General features: G+C 40.9%; 1 protein-coding gene and 1 non-coding gene across 2 annotated transcripts; both read left to right on the top strand.

The window, feature by feature from the left end:
• The first annotated feature begins 2,987 nt into the window (after window positions 1-2,987).
• On the top strand, window positions 2,988-3,069 carry TRNAS-AGA (transfer RNA serine (anticodon AGA)). The gene has a single exon. It is a non-coding gene; the product is annotated as a tRNA-Ser (tRNA).
• Window positions 3,070-3,241: 172 nt separating this feature from the next.
• Window positions 3,242-9,177, top strand: CFAP418 (cilia and flagella associated protein 418). The gene is made up of 6 exons (XM_058178289.1): window positions 3,242-3,479; window positions 4,134-4,230; window positions 4,380-4,447; window positions 4,987-5,052; window positions 6,570-6,665; window positions 7,473-9,177. The coding sequence occupies exons 1-6, from the start codon at window positions 3,307-3,309 to the stop codon at window positions 7,630-7,632; spliced, it is 660 nt and encodes a 219-aa protein (XP_058034272.1). The 5' UTR covers window positions 3,242-3,306; the 3' UTR covers window positions 7,633-9,177.
• The last annotated feature ends 8,371 nt before the right edge of the window (window positions 9,178-17,548 follow it).

Raw genomic sequence — 17,548 nt, forward strand, 5'->3', positions numbered from 1 at the left:
CCTACTTTATAATACTTTATAATTATGATCATAGTTATAATCATTAAGTAGGATAATTTGAGCCTGATCATTTGTGCCTTAATTGAGAATTCTGGGTTGATTTGTTGGATTATCCATTTGTTTGTTTTCTTGACTGTCAGCTGTCTTCTCCAACACCAATGTTCAAAGGCATCATTATTCTTCCTGTCATGCTCCTTTAAAGTCCAACATTTATTTCTATATAGAGTGTCACAGGGAATATTGTGACTTTCTTGACTCTGATCTACAAGGAAGTGAAAACAAAAAGCAGCCATATAGCTTTGGCCACCGTCTTTATTTTTTATAACCTCTGAGACGACCTTGACTATTTATCTTGAAAACTGATCTGGCCCAAACCCTCTAGAGTTATACCAAAATAAATGCTTAATACTACCAGTGTGTATACAATAAACTACACATGCATCACACACCTTGGGAGACTTCTTTCCCATAGCAACTAATATAAATTCTTGCAAGAGACAATAAAACTACAAGTTTTAGGGGAAAGACTATATTGACTGGGACCTGTGGCAGTTCTACAATTAAAATTGAGAGGAAAACTTATTTTTCAAGATTTGTCTTCATCTATAGCTGCTTCTGGAGGGTCCAGATTTTATTTGCCTCAGGAATTTCCTGCACCTCATAAACTGCAACTAAACTGTTGTATTGTAGAGAGGCAGTCTGGTCTAGTAGTTAAGGTAACTGGGAGACTATGAGTTCTAGTCCTGCTTTAGCCACGAAAGCCAGCTGCATGATCTTGGGCCAGTCACTCTCTCTCCTCCAAATTCACCTAACAGGGTTGTTGTGAGGAAAACAGAAGGAGGAAGGTGTGTTGGATATGTTTGTTGCCTTGAGTTATTTGTAAAAATAATTGGGATATAAAAAAATACATAAAATAAATTCATAATTGTATTCATATGAAAAGGGAAAAATGGGTAGTTCTCCTTGCTTTATTTAAAGAATGGAACAGGTCTTTCATAAGAGCAATTCAGGACCCAAATATGTTACATTATTAATATTTCTTTTACAAATTGCTTAAAAAAGCCATTTAATGCACATAGATCAGGGGTGTCAAATTCAAGGCCCAGGGGCCCGGATCCGGGCCGCCAGGTGCTTAGATCTGGCCTGCAGGGCCACCCCAGAAACAGCAAAGGACTGGCCTGCGGTGCCTCTGCAAGCGAAAATGGAGCTCCATTTTCACTGGCAGGGGGTAGCAGGAGGCCGGTGCAGCCAAAAACGGAGCTCGGAAGCCCGTTTTCACTGACAGAGCACTTGGGCCACCACAGGTGTCCCTGACATGAGTGACATCAAGCTGGCCACACCCACCCTGGCTATGCCCCCGCAGACCCGCCCCCCCAGGTCAGACACAACTCTGATGCAGCCCTCAATGAAATTGAGTTTGACACCCCTGACATAAATTACATTCTGTGCTGATTCTGTTTTGATTTTTTTTAAAAATTGCCCACAACCATAACTAAATTATTATGATTCTGAAAAGGCAAATAAGAGTCTGGACAAGAAACCAGCATATAACTGTTCTTTTGCTGAAGAAAAGGGGCCAGTTTAAGCACTGTGGCTTGTTGCTCATAAGTATTTAATTTAACCTGGACTGCATCCAAATTTCCTTCAAATTTTATGTAGGAAAAAGAGCTGTTGGTATGTTAAACATTTTTTCTTTCAGCAGTTGATCAGTGGTATGTTAGCAAAATGCACCACATATTCTTGGTTTCATAAAATGCTCTGATTGGTCTGCAAGATCAATCAGAGACTTAAGTTATTGTTAAATGTTATTATATGAAATATACTAAGTTAAAGCATGTTCATCACAATTTATTGGCTAAGCAAGCTACAACTCTAAATTTGGAACCGTTGTCACTTGACAGAAAATGAAACTTTATAGTTTTGCTTCTGATATTGCTAGTTGATTTTTTGGCGACCATTCAGAATAATTCAAAATTCAGTTGCCAAGCACCTAGAAAACGACATTTTCCTCTTATGTGCTACCAAATAACATGGATGTGTTTTCCTTTCGAGCTTGCATTTCCTTTTCCCTACTTGGTATCATCGATTAAGAAGAAACAGGCCAAAGAAAATGAATATAGTAATAGCATTTACATTAAATTACATACATACTATTAAGAGAAAAATACTGATCTTCCTAATGTTGTTAATCTCCTGCAAATTATATGTGATGGACTGATCAATTAAAACTCACATCATTAAAAAATCTTAGAGTATGAAAAATATTCTGGCCAGTGAGTGGCACTGTTGCCTGCAACTCAAATTTGTATACAATAAATAAAAAGAGGTTATATGAAATGTGACAATCTCTTGGAACTCTCAAAAAAAAAAACAGGTGAGACAACCAAAAAGAAAAATAAAATCACATCTGCTAAAATTATGACTACAAAGGGTGATAAATATTGCCTTTAAAGGCATTCATTTATTAGTTGTACTAACTAGATCCCTTAGTATAAATTATGCATAAACATCCCATAGTAGAGAGAGACCTTGAGTGATATTAAACTGGCAGGGATTAATTTAAGTACCTTTTGGAAATTCCCCACTAATCTCAATGAAGCTTAAGATCACTTGTTTTTAGCTGCGCTTCTCTCCCAAAACAAACTGAATAATTATAAAATGAAAGAAAGTGCAAATATATAATCTGCTAAAGGGAATTAGCCTTCTTTTAAAATCAAACGCCGCGGAAAAGAAAGCAAGTCAAGTATCAGTGTCTCAAAGCGTAAAAAGTTGAAAACAACTACATACAAAAGCAATTGAAGTAAACAGCAAGAAGTGAATAGCATTTTATAATTGCTATTTATGAAAAACTAAGCGCCCTTCCTTTCCGCGACTGCTAGAAAACATTCTCACCGCTGTCCCGTGGCCTGTTAAATGTGACGTCATTGCAGTGGAGCCGCAATGCAGGACGAGCTCAGTTGTGCCGGGAAAACCCATCTTTACGTTCTGTAGTCGTGGCCGAGTGGTTAAGGCGATGGACTAGAAATCCATTGGGGTCTCCCCGCGCAGGTTCGAATCCTGCCGACTACGGGAATATTTATTTTGACAGGGGAAAAAAAAAGTTCAGACGCATTTTCGGCATACAATAAAAATCGTTTAGTTTCCCTTTATGGTTCACTTTATTAACCAGGTTTTTTTGGGGGAAGGGGGGGAAACCAGGCCGGGGGGCGTGGCCAATATGCGCGCGCCTTTCCTCCCCGCCTACTATTCGTTACCGTGGCGACGGGAACAGCGCGGCAGCGCGCGACTCGCGGAGACTAGCTTAAGATGGCGGACGACCTGGATGCGTTGCTGGACGAGGTAGAGAACAAATTTTGTCGTCTCTCGAGGCGGGACTGCTCGGAGCGGCTCCGAGCCAGCCAGAGTCGGAAAAGGGACCGCTTTCTCGAGAAGGAAGAGGAGGCAGAAGCGGAGGCAGCCGCGGCGGGGGAGAGGGCCAGGTGAGCAGTGCGCATGCTCCAGCCTTCCCCCTCTCTCCCGAGTCCCCACCTCCTCGCTGGCTGAGGCTAAGAGGAAAAGACAGGTTGCAAGGGGACTGGAACGACACTCCCGGCGCCTCAGCGACGCCGTCCCCAACCTGGCACCCTCCAGGTGGGTTGATTTATGATTCCCAATCAGCTCTCGACCCATCGGAGGCCCAGGCAATGGAAGGAGGACTTTCCTATTTGATGCATATTATTCTAAACCTTGTAAGTTTCACTTATAAGTGTCTATGGAGATTCTCAGTCATCCAGGTACTGTGTATGTACCTAGGTGTATACTATATGAGTAAACTTCATTTTATTGAGTATAAAATGAGTCTAAAATAGACTCATACAGTGTGCAGTATGAGTCTGAAGTACAGGTGTTGTGTTCACAGCATTCAAATTGTTGACATTTTCTTTTCCCCATTTCTTTAATTTTTATCCCACCTAAACTATTGAGGACTTCTGGAAAATCTCAAAAATCTTGCAGCCTTTTTTGTTGAATTACGGTTAACTCTTAAATAAAGGTATTGTGAAGGGAGTGGGGTTTTCTTTTCTGCGGGGAGCATTCAGTATGACTACTTTTTTTACTTTTACCAAGTAATGCTTCTCTTCCATCTTCTTCTTTAGGTTTACCAAAATATTGACAAAAGGAGCCAGTGAAGAAGAGGACATTGATGAAATAATCAAGGATATAGATGAAAGTACTTATATCAGAAATTTCACAGTAAGTAAATCTCTGAGAAAAGAAAAACACATTGGTCAATCAGAGTCAGCAGGGGCTGTGGCGTGGTATTTTTTTCCCCTAACTCTTCATCTGTTCCCTATAATTATGCAAGTGGCTAACTGGTCCTTTGTTCTCTTTGTTTTTGCTAGAAACAAACTCCTAGATTATTCAACTCAGCATCTGAAAATAATACTTCCATTCAAACCCATGGTAAGAAGTAAGTAAGATTTACAACTAAATAAATAATGTCTAGTAAATGGCTAACTTAAATTTCATTGCATTAGCAGTCAGTCAAGAAAGAGATGTTAGGTTGGATCCAGAATTAGTTACACTTCGATTTCATCCATTAATGTTGCATCTCTTTTGCAGCAATTCTGTGCATAAGCATTCAAAACTGAATAAGCAAAGCAACAGAATATGTGAAAGTTACAAAGTTGACTTTGTATATAATATACAAATGGATGAAGACTATTGCTTGACATAGTGTAAGCCGCCCTGAGTCTTTGGAGAAGGGCGGGATATAAATGCAAATAAAAAAAAAAAGGAAAGGAAATCTTCTATAATATTATTTGATGATTAATGGGCACTTTTCTGTTTTTCATAAATAAACATAAACTTATTCTGATTTGCCATGCTTTATCATTCTTCCAAGCTGTTGAAAAGTTTTCCTTATTTACTATGATAATAAAGCCTAAGAAATAAAGTGTTTATAATATGAATGTAGTTTTTAAACACTCCTAATTTTAATTTTGGTAGATGTTGCCCAGTATACCTTGGTGGAAGCACTGCACCACATGGTATTGGAACAAATATTTCACAGAGGTATGATGTCTTTTTTAATACTGCCAATCATGTTAATTCTATCTCACAACATGAAGGAATCTAGGCGCTGTTTCTATTGAGTTTGCACATTAACCATCTAATGTAATCTAGAGCAGGGGTGGATAGAGATTAGCATTGTAACACTGAAAAACTCCAGAACTGGTTCCCAAATGCTGCTTTAGCTGGGCTTCTAAAGAATTTTGTGGCCTTCGTAATGATTATGGATCTGGCACAATTTTATTCCCGTGCATATAGTGGAACACACTCTCAATTTAGGGGACTGGAGGCTAAAACATATGAAGAACGGTTGCAGGAACTCGGTATGTCTAGTTTAATAAAAAGAAGGACTAGGGGAGACATGATAGCAGTGTTCCAATATCTCAGGGGTTGCCACAAAGAAGAGGGAGTCAAGCTATTCTATAAAGCACCTGAGGATAGAACAAGAAGCAATGGGTGGAAACTGATCAAGGAAAGAAGCAACTTAGAACTAAAGAGAAATTTCCTGTCAGTTAGAACAATTAATAAGTGGAACAACTTGCCTGCAGAAGTTGTGAATGCTCCAACACTGGAAATTTTTAAGAAAATGTTGGATAACCATCTGATTGAGATGGTGTAGGGTTTCCTGCCTGGGCAGGGGGTTAGACTAGAAGGCCTCCAAGGTCCCTTCCAACTCTGTTGTTATACTATATTATTATATTAATTTAGCTTTTGCCTCAACTTGAGGAGATATGGACTGGATATTAGAGAAATTTTACTTACTGTAGTGTCAATGGCTAGACCGTCTTGTGATAAAGTTGGAAGGCTTTTACCAACTACCACACAGTCACAAATGACCAGATGATGGTGTCCGCAATGTGGCAGAGACCAGTATCCTCAGGCCTTGCTTTCTCAATTCAGGACCTGGTTTTGAATAGATTCATGTATGATCTCCCAACAGAATGTGGGAAAGGAATAGATTTTGTTTGATCTTCCAGAAAGTATAGAATGATGGTGCCTCTCTGGAGGCGCTGTGAGTTTTCAGGCTGAATATCACCAATATGTAGATAACACTTATCGTTACATCTGAATCAGGACAGGCTGTGCACAGGTACAGATATTGTGTGTGGTAAACATGTGTCTTTGAACCGAGACTGAATCATGACAAGATGATGACTTTGTTTATGGGTAGTTCCTGAGTTTTGGAATCGGAAGTTTAAATATTTTAAATGGGATCATCCTCCTTCAGAAAGAGCGTATATGTAGTTTTGGAGTACTTACTGGTAAATCATCATTACTGGAGAGCCAACTGACCTCAATAGCTATATAAATACCTGGCAAGAAGAGGTAGTACTTGCCCCTCAAAGACTAAGCTACTTCCAGTCCAAACCTGTCCAATGTCTTTATTAAATTGATTAATCAATGAAAAAAAGGAAAAGTTAACTGAAAAAGAGTTGTTCAACATTTCAAACTACTGTAATGGAGGCCTCATATTCTTTTTAAATAAACCAGTGACGTTTGTGTTTTCTTCCTTTCAATAGAACTTGTGATCAGTTACGTTGCACTGCATGTGACTTCCGTGTTTTGCATTATAATGACTATCAATGGGATAAATCATGTGATTACCTCTTTTTTAGGTAAGTATTATGGACAATATTATCAGGGGTTCTAAGTGTATTCCCACTGAAATTGGTGGATTATGCCAAACTATTTTTTGATACAACATATTTTAGCACAGATATTTCCCCTTCTCCCTTGTGGGCAAGATAAATGAATATTTTTTTATTATGGTTCTCATGTCATGTTTGGTTTTGCCTATTTACAATCCTAAACACATTTACAGTACTAGAGACTAAATTCCATCAAGTAGTAAGAGAGAGATTTTTTTTAAAGGATATCTGGTAATGATTAAATCATAAATACATGGAGAAATCATTCCTATAATATTATGTCAAAATTATATATGTACAACAGCATGGGGTTCCTGTTTTTTAATATGCAGGACCTGATAAAGTATTTTCCCACTTTCAGAATATCTGGTATGAAATATTGATTTTATATCAATAGTTTTGCACTGAAAGAACAAGGAAGGAATTATGGTCCTTATCCAGGTGATGAAACTGTTGGCCAAACCACCTGGGGTTATTGTGAATTGCTGTTCTGCAACATCTAGAGGTCTTTCTGCTTTGCAAAGAAAGAGCAGGTCCTTCCCCATTGCAGCTTCTTTGCACCCATAAACACACATATAAACAATACTACTTCTGAACAGTAGCAATGATTCCAGAATCAACTGCAATCGAACAGGATCAAAGTCAGAAGTTGACAGAACTGGGGATTCACACACTTTGTGTGAATGAAAGTACTTTTACTCACTGGCTCTTTTATTCTAAGGAATTTAAAACCATGTAGAATTTCAGTTGAAATAAAATGTTCTTAATTCTTAGGAATAACATGCCTGAATTCAGCAAGTTGAAAACAAAGATGCTAATGAAGAAGGGATCACGGGCCTATGCCTGCCAATGCACTTGGAGATCTATAGATGAATTAACAGATCTCACTATGGACCGACAACTCCGTTGGGTTTGTAGCAAACATATTGGCTGATGTTGGCTTGCTTTCTGCAGTATCCACATCTGTATGAAAATCATCTGTTCATTGCTTGGCATCATGTAGGGTGCACCGAGGATGTTCTATGTAGATCTTACTGCTGTTCCAGTATAAAGGGAGCACTTTGCCTCATAAACCTACTAATTTGGTTACACCTGCCCAGAGGCTTCACTTCTAATTGCTGATAGAACAAAACTACCATAGGAAAATGGTTTTAGTTAAATGTTACGTTGATAAAGGTCTTTGGATTTGTTAGCTCCTTCAATTAACATCAACAAAAGAATAATAAAACTGAAATGAAAAAAAAGACATGAAATAAAATATTATTCTTTGACTAGAGCATTAGTTTAATATAAAAAATCTGTTACGGTGTCTGAGATTTAAAATATTCAGGCACAATATATTTCAAAGGAGATTCTGACAATTCTGCTTTTATCCAGCTGTTGTTATAGTCAATTTAATTCAAACCTGCAGTATTATCCTAAAACTTATATCAGAAGCTGAATTATGCAATTAAAATACAATAGGCTAGTTAAAACTGACAAGACACTATAGCTCAAAAATTCTGAAAAGCAGAATTGCTAGATACAAACCATATTCATAATGTTGTTTCAGTGCATACACACTGGCACTTGCTTCAAAGTAAACATGTTGAATTGGGCTATACAGTGTTTATGCTCATCTCAGTATCTGGCCATCTTGCAAAGTTTTTCTAGTAATGAGCATCATTAGTAGCCAAAAGGTTTTCTGAAATAATATTTTGAATCAGCTATTCTTTGTGAAACATATAAGTATGCATAAAATTAGATGGAGGATACCTTCATTTTACAGTTGCTATACAGCATTTAAGCTAATCACATTTGAGTGTCTTACTTAAATCTAAAAATCAAAATATTTGAAGGTTGTCTTGACTTACTGTATCTGTTTTCCTCTTCTGAAAAAAATAATTGCATCATGATTTGCCATGTTGTATTGACCTAATGTGTCCTAAATGTAATTGTTTAAATATTATTTTTTTCAACTTATGATATGTCACATCATGCAATAATGTGTTCAGTCATTTTATGTGGCACTGAAAATTTAGAAATGGATTGCAATTTAAAGATTTATAACATGCCAATAGTACACAAGATGACTGAGCTAACATGCTAAAACGATAGCTATTGTTCATTATCAGAAGCACAAATACAAATAGATGACATTGATTTCAGTTTTTTTTAAATAATATTGAATATATTTAGAATTATATCAATAATTTTGGCATTGTAATACAAATTAGACAAATAAAATACATTTAGAATCATAATATAAATAAATTAGTAGTTAAAACTACAACAAGAAAATTGGCCCCCTTCAGATTTTTTTTTTGGTAATGCTACAAAAATTAAAGCATATTCTTGGTATTTACAATGAAAATTATTTTGTTTTTATCAGTTGCTTAATTCATTTTTGCTTATTGATGATACAGTATTACTTAGATTATAGAATGTTCTATATAATTGCACTATTAATAATAAAATAATAATACAGATAATACAATAACTGGTCATATGTCACTTTTTTCAGTGCCACGTTGTAATGTCAGACAGTCACTTAAATCGTGGTTGTAAATTGAGGACTACTTGAATAGATGCCTCTAATCTTGTATGTGTGTGTTTGTTAGGGCCTCTCGTGTTAATGGGGCAGATGTGGAGGCAAAGTATGGTAAATATATGGGCTTGTGGCAGAGACTGGTTCCCATGTTGGCAACATCCTGTTCTTTTTGTTGCTTATAAGAATGTACACCAGATTGAAAAGTGTATGGGCCTACCACCTAGTCCCTGAGAAAATGCAATGTCTTTGTCCAATATGGATTGTAACTTATTAATAATGGGTTTAAGTAGTTTGAGCAGTGAACTGTAGATAACAAGCAATGGTGTTCTGTTTCTGTTGTTTGGCTTTTAATAGTTTATCCTTGGGAATTGATGTAGTTGTTTTGATTTGTCCTTTAATCTCCTTAGGAAAACAGTTTTCTGAATGCCTGCTTTAATTCCCTCAGTTGAGCTTCTCTTGACAAGTGAGTCAAAACAAATCTCTTTGTAGCATAGAGCCTGAGCACAGATAATTTGGTGCTGTATTTCAGATAGAAACTGAAAATGTTTAGGTATGCATGTCAGTCTATATGTTTCCTTTATAATATGGTATTTATGTCACCATTATGTGGTTTTTGATAACATCAAGGAAATGGACTTGTTCCACACACAGATCTAGGCTAAGGTTGATGGCAGGGTAGAAGTTCAAGGCATGATGGAATTTGATGAGGGTTTCATTTCCGAGGGTCCAGATGATGAAAGTCTAACCAATAAACATCAAGTAATAAAGAGGCTTCACTAAATCTAGCAAAACAGAAGTAATAAAATAATAGAATTACCAAAGATACTGTACATATTTCATATTGTGAGATTCTACCTTCTCCTCCCCTAATCCATTTCTCCAATTTTAATCATGTTCATATTAGTTCATTTGTAAATTTTGGATAAGGATATGGTGGGTTATGCAAAATGTTTTGAAAAAGAAGATAAAGTTTACTCCGCAATTGTTTTTATTGGGTATAACTATGGTTTGTACGGCAATAGAGACTAAACTGATCTTAAATTTAATATCAGCAGCCAGACTATTGGTAGCGCAGTACTGGAAGAAGGAACATTTGCCTACGATTGATAAATGGATATTAAAAGTTGCTGGAAATGGCAAAAATCTCAGCATATTTGAAAGACTGTTCACAAGAGAAATACATAGTGGAATGGAGAAGATGGATTGACTATATTCAAAATAAATATCAGACTAAGAAATATCAAATAGCTTTTGAATGAACAAAGTGTAATGGAAATTAAGGCTCTATGGAGGGATGAGAGTTTATGGACAGTTAGCATAAGTTTAGTTTATGATTGTTAGAAGTTTACTACACCCTGTATTTTGCTCTGGGAAGTCTCAGGCAGGGGGGAAGTAGGGGAAGGAGGGGGGGATATTTGTTAAAACCTTGTAAAACTTTTTAAAGAAAAAAGAAAACTTCAAATTGCACAATTTGAAGAAGGAGGCATCTGAAGCACAATGAGTATGGAGCCCACTCTTCTGGTGCTTCAGAAGCCTTTTTCTCCAAATGTTTCCTTTTCCTGACATTCTGGGTTGCTGCAGTGCATTTGTGTTCATCTGAATAATGTCCCTACACAGTTCCTGTTAGATTCGGGCAATAACGAGGCAGGAGACCAGGATTGTGACAACAGCTCTTTACTATATGGTGAACCCAGCAGCAAACAACGGTAAAACCCCTCCTTATATACAGTTCAGCTGGAGGCTTCAGCCAATTAGCAACGTGCTATTTCCCGCTCTTATTTTCCCTCCAAAACCCTTAAAGATACATTACACTCCTCCCCTCCCAGAAAACATTTTACCCCTATTTACATAAAATTAACATTTACTTTTCTACGTAATCGCGTAAATACGCAGGGCGTCTCCTGACTCTTTCGGACCTGCGCAGTTCATTATCTGGGAGTGAGTCGAGCTGGCCGGAGGGACTGTTCGTTCCTCTCAGCTCCTCCTCCAGGCCATCCGGCCTTGGATTACTTGCAGACTCGTTCCTGCTTTCCTCAGGAGGGACCGGTTGGTGTCGCTGGACTTCATCGAACTCAGATAAGTCCCGCGTTTTTTCTGGGTTTGAGTTAGCTGTGGATTCAATCATTGAGTAGTCGGGGCCTGTTTCGTCTATTTCTGGTCTTGTGATTATTCTTTTTCTTAACTGGTCTATGTGGCGTTTCCAAACCCGGCCATCCTCTATCTCTACGAGATACGATTTGGGCCCGGTTATTTCTAGGATTGTTCCCTTTTTCCAGTTTGGGCCATCACCATAATTGTGTGCCCATACGGAACTCCCGACTGTCAATTCCCTTGTTTTGCCTGGTGTTGTTTTGTACCCATCTGGTGTGTAGTTCGGGTTTAAACGGTCTAACGGGCATCTAAGCTTTCTCCCCATCAAGAGCTCTGCTGGGCTGCAGCCAGTCGCTATGCAAGGGGTTCTGTGTTGTACCGCTAAGAAGGTGTCAATTTTTAATTGCCAATCGCCTGGCCTGAGTCTGGATAATGCCTCTTTCGCACTCTGGACGAAACGCTCTGCAAGGCCGTTCGTCGCAGGGTGGAAAGGCGCCGAGAGGACATGCCGGATGCCCTCTTCCGCCAAGTACCCCTCAAATAGGGTTGCAGTGAACTGCGGACCGTTGTCTGAAACTAGGGTGTCTGGTAACCCGTGTGTTACAAAAAGGTGTCTCAGTACTGAAATGACAGCCTCGGCGGTCATGGATTTCATTAGAATGATTTCCAGCCATTTGGAAAATGCGTCTACCACTATTAGGAATGTTTGGCCGTGGAAGGGGCCGGCAAAATCGATATGGATTCGGGACCATGGGCCCTGGGGTTTTTCCCACTCTCGGATTGGGGCCGTTGGTGGTAGTGGTCTGGATTCCTGGCATGCTTGGCATTTCCCAACCCTATCGCTAATCTCCATGTCCATCAAGGGCCACCACACATAGCTTCTGGCTAAACCCTTCATTCTCACGATCCCAGGATGGCCTTCGTGCAGAAGTTCCAGAACTTTTTCCCGCAATTTCTCTGGGACCACCACTCTATCCCCCCAGAGCAAACACCCCCCTAGCACCGATAATTCCCCGCGCTTTTTTACATATTCCTTAAAACGCTCGCGCAGCGGGCCATCCTCTTTGAACCCAACCAATTACAGTTCGCAATGTAATGTCCTTGTAAAGCCGAGCCACCTCCTTGGAAGTGACTGGGCTAGAGTCCAAAGAGTCAATTAATAAGACGGGTGTGCCCGGAGTGGGGTCTTCGATAGTCGCTGGTAGTGGGCATCTGCTCAAGGCGTCTGCATGCCCTAACTCCTTTCCTGGCCGATGTAGCAGTTTGTACGAATAGGCAGCCAGGAAGATAGTCCATCGGGTCAACCTGGGCGAAAGTGGCACGGGCGTTGGGCGGTCGCCAGCCAGCAACCCCAGTAAGGGTCTATGGTCTGTGACGATTTCGAAGTCACGACCAAAAACATATTCATGGAACTTCTTTACTCCGGAAACTATGGCCAGGGCTTCCTATCCAACTGACTATAGTTTCTTTCAGCCGAGGACATTGTTCGGGAGTAAACGCTATAGGGGCTTCTGTGCCATTTGGTAGCCTGTGGCTGAGCACAGCCCCACCCGTGAGGGGATGCATCACAGACTAGCACCAATGGCATTGTGCTATTGTATTGGATCAATAGGCTATCACTGGACAGGAGGTTCTTTACTGCTTCGAATGCTCTAGCTTCCGCCTTTCCCCAAGACCATGCAGCATTTTTTCCTAGTAATTTGTGTAGCGGCTCGGCTATAGTAGCCTTATTTTTTAAAAAAACCGCGTAAAAATTTACCAGACCCAAAAACGCCTGCAACTCTGTTTTGTTTTGGGGTGCTGGGGCCTTTCTGATTGCCCTAACCTTGCTCTCAGTGGGGTGGATCCCCTCCCTGTCTATCCCGTAGCCCAGGAATTCTACGGATCCTACCCCGATCTGGCACTTGTTTAATTTGACTTTTAGACCGGCGGACCGGAAAATACTCAAAACTTTTCTCAGTCGCACCCCTAGTTCTTCCATATTATCGGCGGATACCAGTACGTCATCAAAGTACGGTACCACCCCGGGGAGCCCCTGCAGAAGCCGCTCCATTAAATTTTGAAATAATCCTGGTGCCACACTGACCCCAAACTGTAACCTGGTGCATTTGAAAGCACCCCTGTGCGTTACGATTGTTTGTGCCTCGGCCGTGCTGCTATCTACGGGCAACTGCTGATAGGCTTGGGCCAAATCTAGTTTGGCAAAAACCTGCCCTTGCCCTAGCGAGTGCAGCAAGTGTTGCACCACTGGGACGGGGTAAGCGCTTTTTTGCAAAGCTTTGTTTAGCGTCGCCTTGTAATCGGCGCAAATCCTGACTGACCCGTCTGGTTTCACTGGGGTGACTATTGGCGTCTCCCACTTCGCATGGTCGACTGGCACTAGTATCCCCTGGCTTACTAGTTTGTCCAGTTCCCGGTCAATCTTGGGCTTCAGGGCGAAGGGAACCCTCCTAGCCTTTAAACGGATAGGGGCAACTTGAGGGTCTAGGTTGAAGGAGATAGGGGTCCCCTTGTACTTGCCCAGGCAGTCTTTGGCGTCCTCGAACTCCTTCATGAGTTCGTCCTTGAGGTCGACTTCATTTCGGAAGACTCCTGTCACTCCCATGCCCAATTTCGGAACCAGTCCAGTCCCAACAAACTCGGTAGAGTCCCATCGACGATGGTGATGGGCAGAGTTTTTCGAACTGTCCATACTTGACGTGGACGGTCGTCACCCTCGAACAGGGATCCTGTTCCTTGATAGTCCTGCACTTTTAGCTTCTGCGGCCGCAGTTTGCGTTCGCGATGGCAGGCAAGTTTTTTCTAAGTTGTTCCAGGACATGATCGTAATTGAAGATCCAGTGTCCACTTCCATTCGCAGGGCACTCCTTGATGAGTGTTTTAATAAAGATTTTTTCTCTAGGCGCGTTGATGCCTGGCCCACTCTTACACCAGTCTGGTTCAGCTTGCGCCTTTTTAAATTGACCAATCCGGGCGTTTCGCGGTTCCCGCGCTTTGATTGGTCAGTTTGAATTTTGGCGGGAAGGTTGGGCGCTCGGCAGGCCTTCGCGATGTGCCCTTTTTTCACATCGCCGACACGTGGCATCCTTAAATTTGCACTGCTGCCGTTGGTGTTGGCCTCCGCAACTCGCGCGTCGCCCGGTCTTCCTCTCCGGCCTCCCGGTATGGAAGACTTCTTCCTCTTCCTCCTCTTCCGACTCGGCCTGGACTTTCTCGTTGTGGATCGTGGTTGTTTTCGCTGCCGCCCCTGGCGCGACCGGCTTTTGTAAGGTTTCTGCCGCTTGGGTAGACATCTCGTGAGCCCTTGCCTCATCCAGGGCGATCGCGAGCGTCAGGTTGCTTCTAGACAGCAGCCGCTGTCGCAAACGGATGTCCCTGACCCCGCAAATTAGCTGGTCGAGCAGCGCGTCTTCCAAGTCTCGGTACTCGCAATGGTTCGCGGCTTTCCTCAGTGCTGCCATGTATACACTGATGGACTCGCCTTCTCGCTGCATGCGCTGCCTTAATTCGAACCATTGCACAAACTTGGAAGGCGTTGGTGCATAATGGGCTTTCAACGCCGTCTGCAGAGTTTGCCACGGTACCGACTGTACCGGCGTTGGCTCCGACAGCGATTCTGCGGTGTCGAAGACCTCGGGACCGCAGTGACTCAGGAAATATGCCCGTTTCCTGTTGTCCGAGACTCCTTGGAGCTCATTGGCTTCGAGGAAGCACTCGAAGCGAGCCATGTATGACCCCCATTTTTCCTTTGCTGGGTCGAATGGCGCTGGCGGTGTGTAGCTGGACATCGCTGCTTTCCGCCCCTTATTTGCTGGGTTCGCGTATTCCTGGTTAGTTCAGCTCTTTTCCTGGCGCTCTTTTGCCTCGAGATCCCACCTTCGTCGCCAGTGTTAGATTCGGGCAATAACGAGGCAGGAGACCAGGATTGTGACAACAGCTCTTTACTATATGGTGAACCCAGCAGCAAACAACGGTAAAACCCCTCCTTATATACAGTTCAGCTGGAGGCTTCAGCCAATTAGCAACGTGCTATTTCCCGCTCTTATTTTCCCTCCAAAACCCTTAAAGATACATTACAGTTCCTCTTGTGGGAAGTGGGGTTATTACTTTAGTAATGGAACATTTGTTTAGTGTGTCTTGTTTTTTTACAGACCTGAGTTTCTGATTTACTGTCATTTTCCTTTGCTGATGGGATCATCCAGGAAGGGTAGCGTATTGCTGTTTTATTCTTCCCGTGTGAATTTTATTCCTTTGAAGATATTGTAGATAGTTTCGTGTGGTTTGTCTAGTTATCATCTACATACCGGATCCATACTTTTGGTTGTACGTGTGGGAGTGCTCCAGTTTCTAGATGCTGCATTACGTTCTCTGCTGTGAGCCCTGAGCATGGTGATTCCATGAGTATTTCTCTGATCTGTTGGTATATTTGTATATTTGTCCATCAATCTGAAAATAGGTGGGTGAAGCAGAGGTTGATGGCTTCCCTGATTCCATTAAAATTTTAAAGTTGATGAGGTCCCTGATTCTAGGCAGCACATTTAAAAGGAAAATAATGTTCCTGTAGAGGGCAGTCTTATCCTGAATTTGATCTACTGTACTTCATTTTCAATATAATTGGAGTTGCTCCCGGAAGCCATTCCACAAACTGTCAGGATAATATGAATACAGCATTACACGTTCAGGATTTTTGTAACACAAATATGTCAAAAACATTACCCAGTCTACCTGCCAGAATTGTTATGGGATATAATTGAGAAGGGAATAAAATGTATCCTGCCTTGAACTCCTGGAGGAATAATTAGATACATATAAACATAGGGAATATGTAATTTTATAACCAGAATAATATAACATAGAACAGAAAAGATCAAAGCAGTTTAAAGTTAATGAGTCCTCATTTTCTGCTACAATACTCTTCACTTAATGCTTATTTCTTCAAAGATTTTTTTTAATTAATCTGTAAGAATTAAATTAGCTCTTCCATTCACTAAACACTAGAAATCCCTGGTGGTTTTCCCCAGAGGGCCTCCCCCCTACTTCCCCCGAGTAACTTTGCAACAGATAAAACAGATTTGGGAGGAAAGGAGGAAGTATGAGATGGTCTCTCTTAATAAGTCATAATAAGCAATTTTCTGTACTGGAGATGTTTGCTTTTTTTTAGAGTAGCTTGATGGACTCTTAAGACTTTGCATACATTCCAGTGCAAATATATTTAAATCTTTTGAAATTGATGAGCACAGTGCATTAATTGAACTACCCTCTTTGCCATAGTAGGGGAGATCTGGAAATTATTTGGATAATCGCCCAAAGACCTGTGGGGATTATTTCCTCCCTCTGAATAATAGAATTGTTGGGTTCTAGGATGCCTTCTTGCCTACTCCCCATTCACCTACAGCATATCCCATCAGTCAAGTGTCACTGAGTTTTCTCTGAGGTGAGAGGAACTTCCAAAGTCAGATTCCCTTTCTGTGAGCAGGTCTCTCCCTTTCTCTGGGAGAAGATGGTCTAAACCAGGGATGTCAAACTCGCATCATCAGGGTGGCAGCACATGACATATCGGAACTTTTCCCCCCTTCACTAACTGGGCTTGGGCATGGTCAATGCATGGTGCATCCAGCCCATGGGCCACAAGTATGACAGCCCTGGTCTAAACTATTTTACTGTCCTGATAGCCCTAATTCTGCATTATATTGTGGCATTTGTTTTGACAGTGTTTGTATGTGTCTCTTTTATACATGTATACTGATACATCACAAACATCACTTTAAAAAGACCAAATATAATTTTCTACAGCCCATTTTGAATGAAAGAAAACAGCCATTTTTTCAGAGATCAAGTTAGACATCCTATTAGCATTTATTCTGTAGGATCATAGCAAACCACCCCATTGGAGTTCTGTTATATAAAAGAAATTAATTACAGATAGCCTTCAACTTACAACCACTTGAATAACAATAGTTTGAAGCCATGACATCTTTAAAAAAAAATGAATTATGACTGTAATTCATGGGATAAATAAAGGGAATTGGATCACAATTCAGGTGCTTGGGCAACTGGCTTGCATTCATGATCTTGCAGTCACATGACCACAATTTGCAACCTTCCTAGCCAGCTTCCAACAAAGTCAATTGGGGAAGTCAGATTTTCTTAAATCTAGCCACGTGATTTGGTTAACAACCATGTGATTCGCTTAATGACCATGGTAAAAATGGTTATAAAATCAAATTCA

The sequence above is a fragment of the Ahaetulla prasina genome, chromosome 3, assembly GCF_028640845.1.
Source record: "Ahaetulla prasina isolate Xishuangbanna chromosome 3, ASM2864084v1, whole genome shotgun sequence".
NCBI classification, from domain to species: domain Eukaryota; kingdom Metazoa; phylum Chordata; class Lepidosauria; order Squamata; family Colubridae; genus Ahaetulla; species Ahaetulla prasina.

What these genes read in the sequence shown, in the direction of transcription:
- CFAP418 (XM_058178289.1), top strand. Translation starts at nt 3,307, where the DNA reads ATGGCGGACGACCTGGATGCGTTGCTGGACGAGGTAGAGAACAAATTT. An exon ending in CTTATATCAGAAATTTCACA is followed by an intron (nt 4,231 to 4,379) that starts GTAAGTAAATCT and finishes TGTTTTTGCTAG; the next exon opens with AAACAAACTCCTAGATTATT. An exon ending in GGAACAAATATTTCACAGAG is followed by an intron (nt 5,053 to 6,569) that starts GTATGATGTCTT and finishes TCCTTTCAATAG; the next exon opens with AACTTGTGATCAGTTACGTT.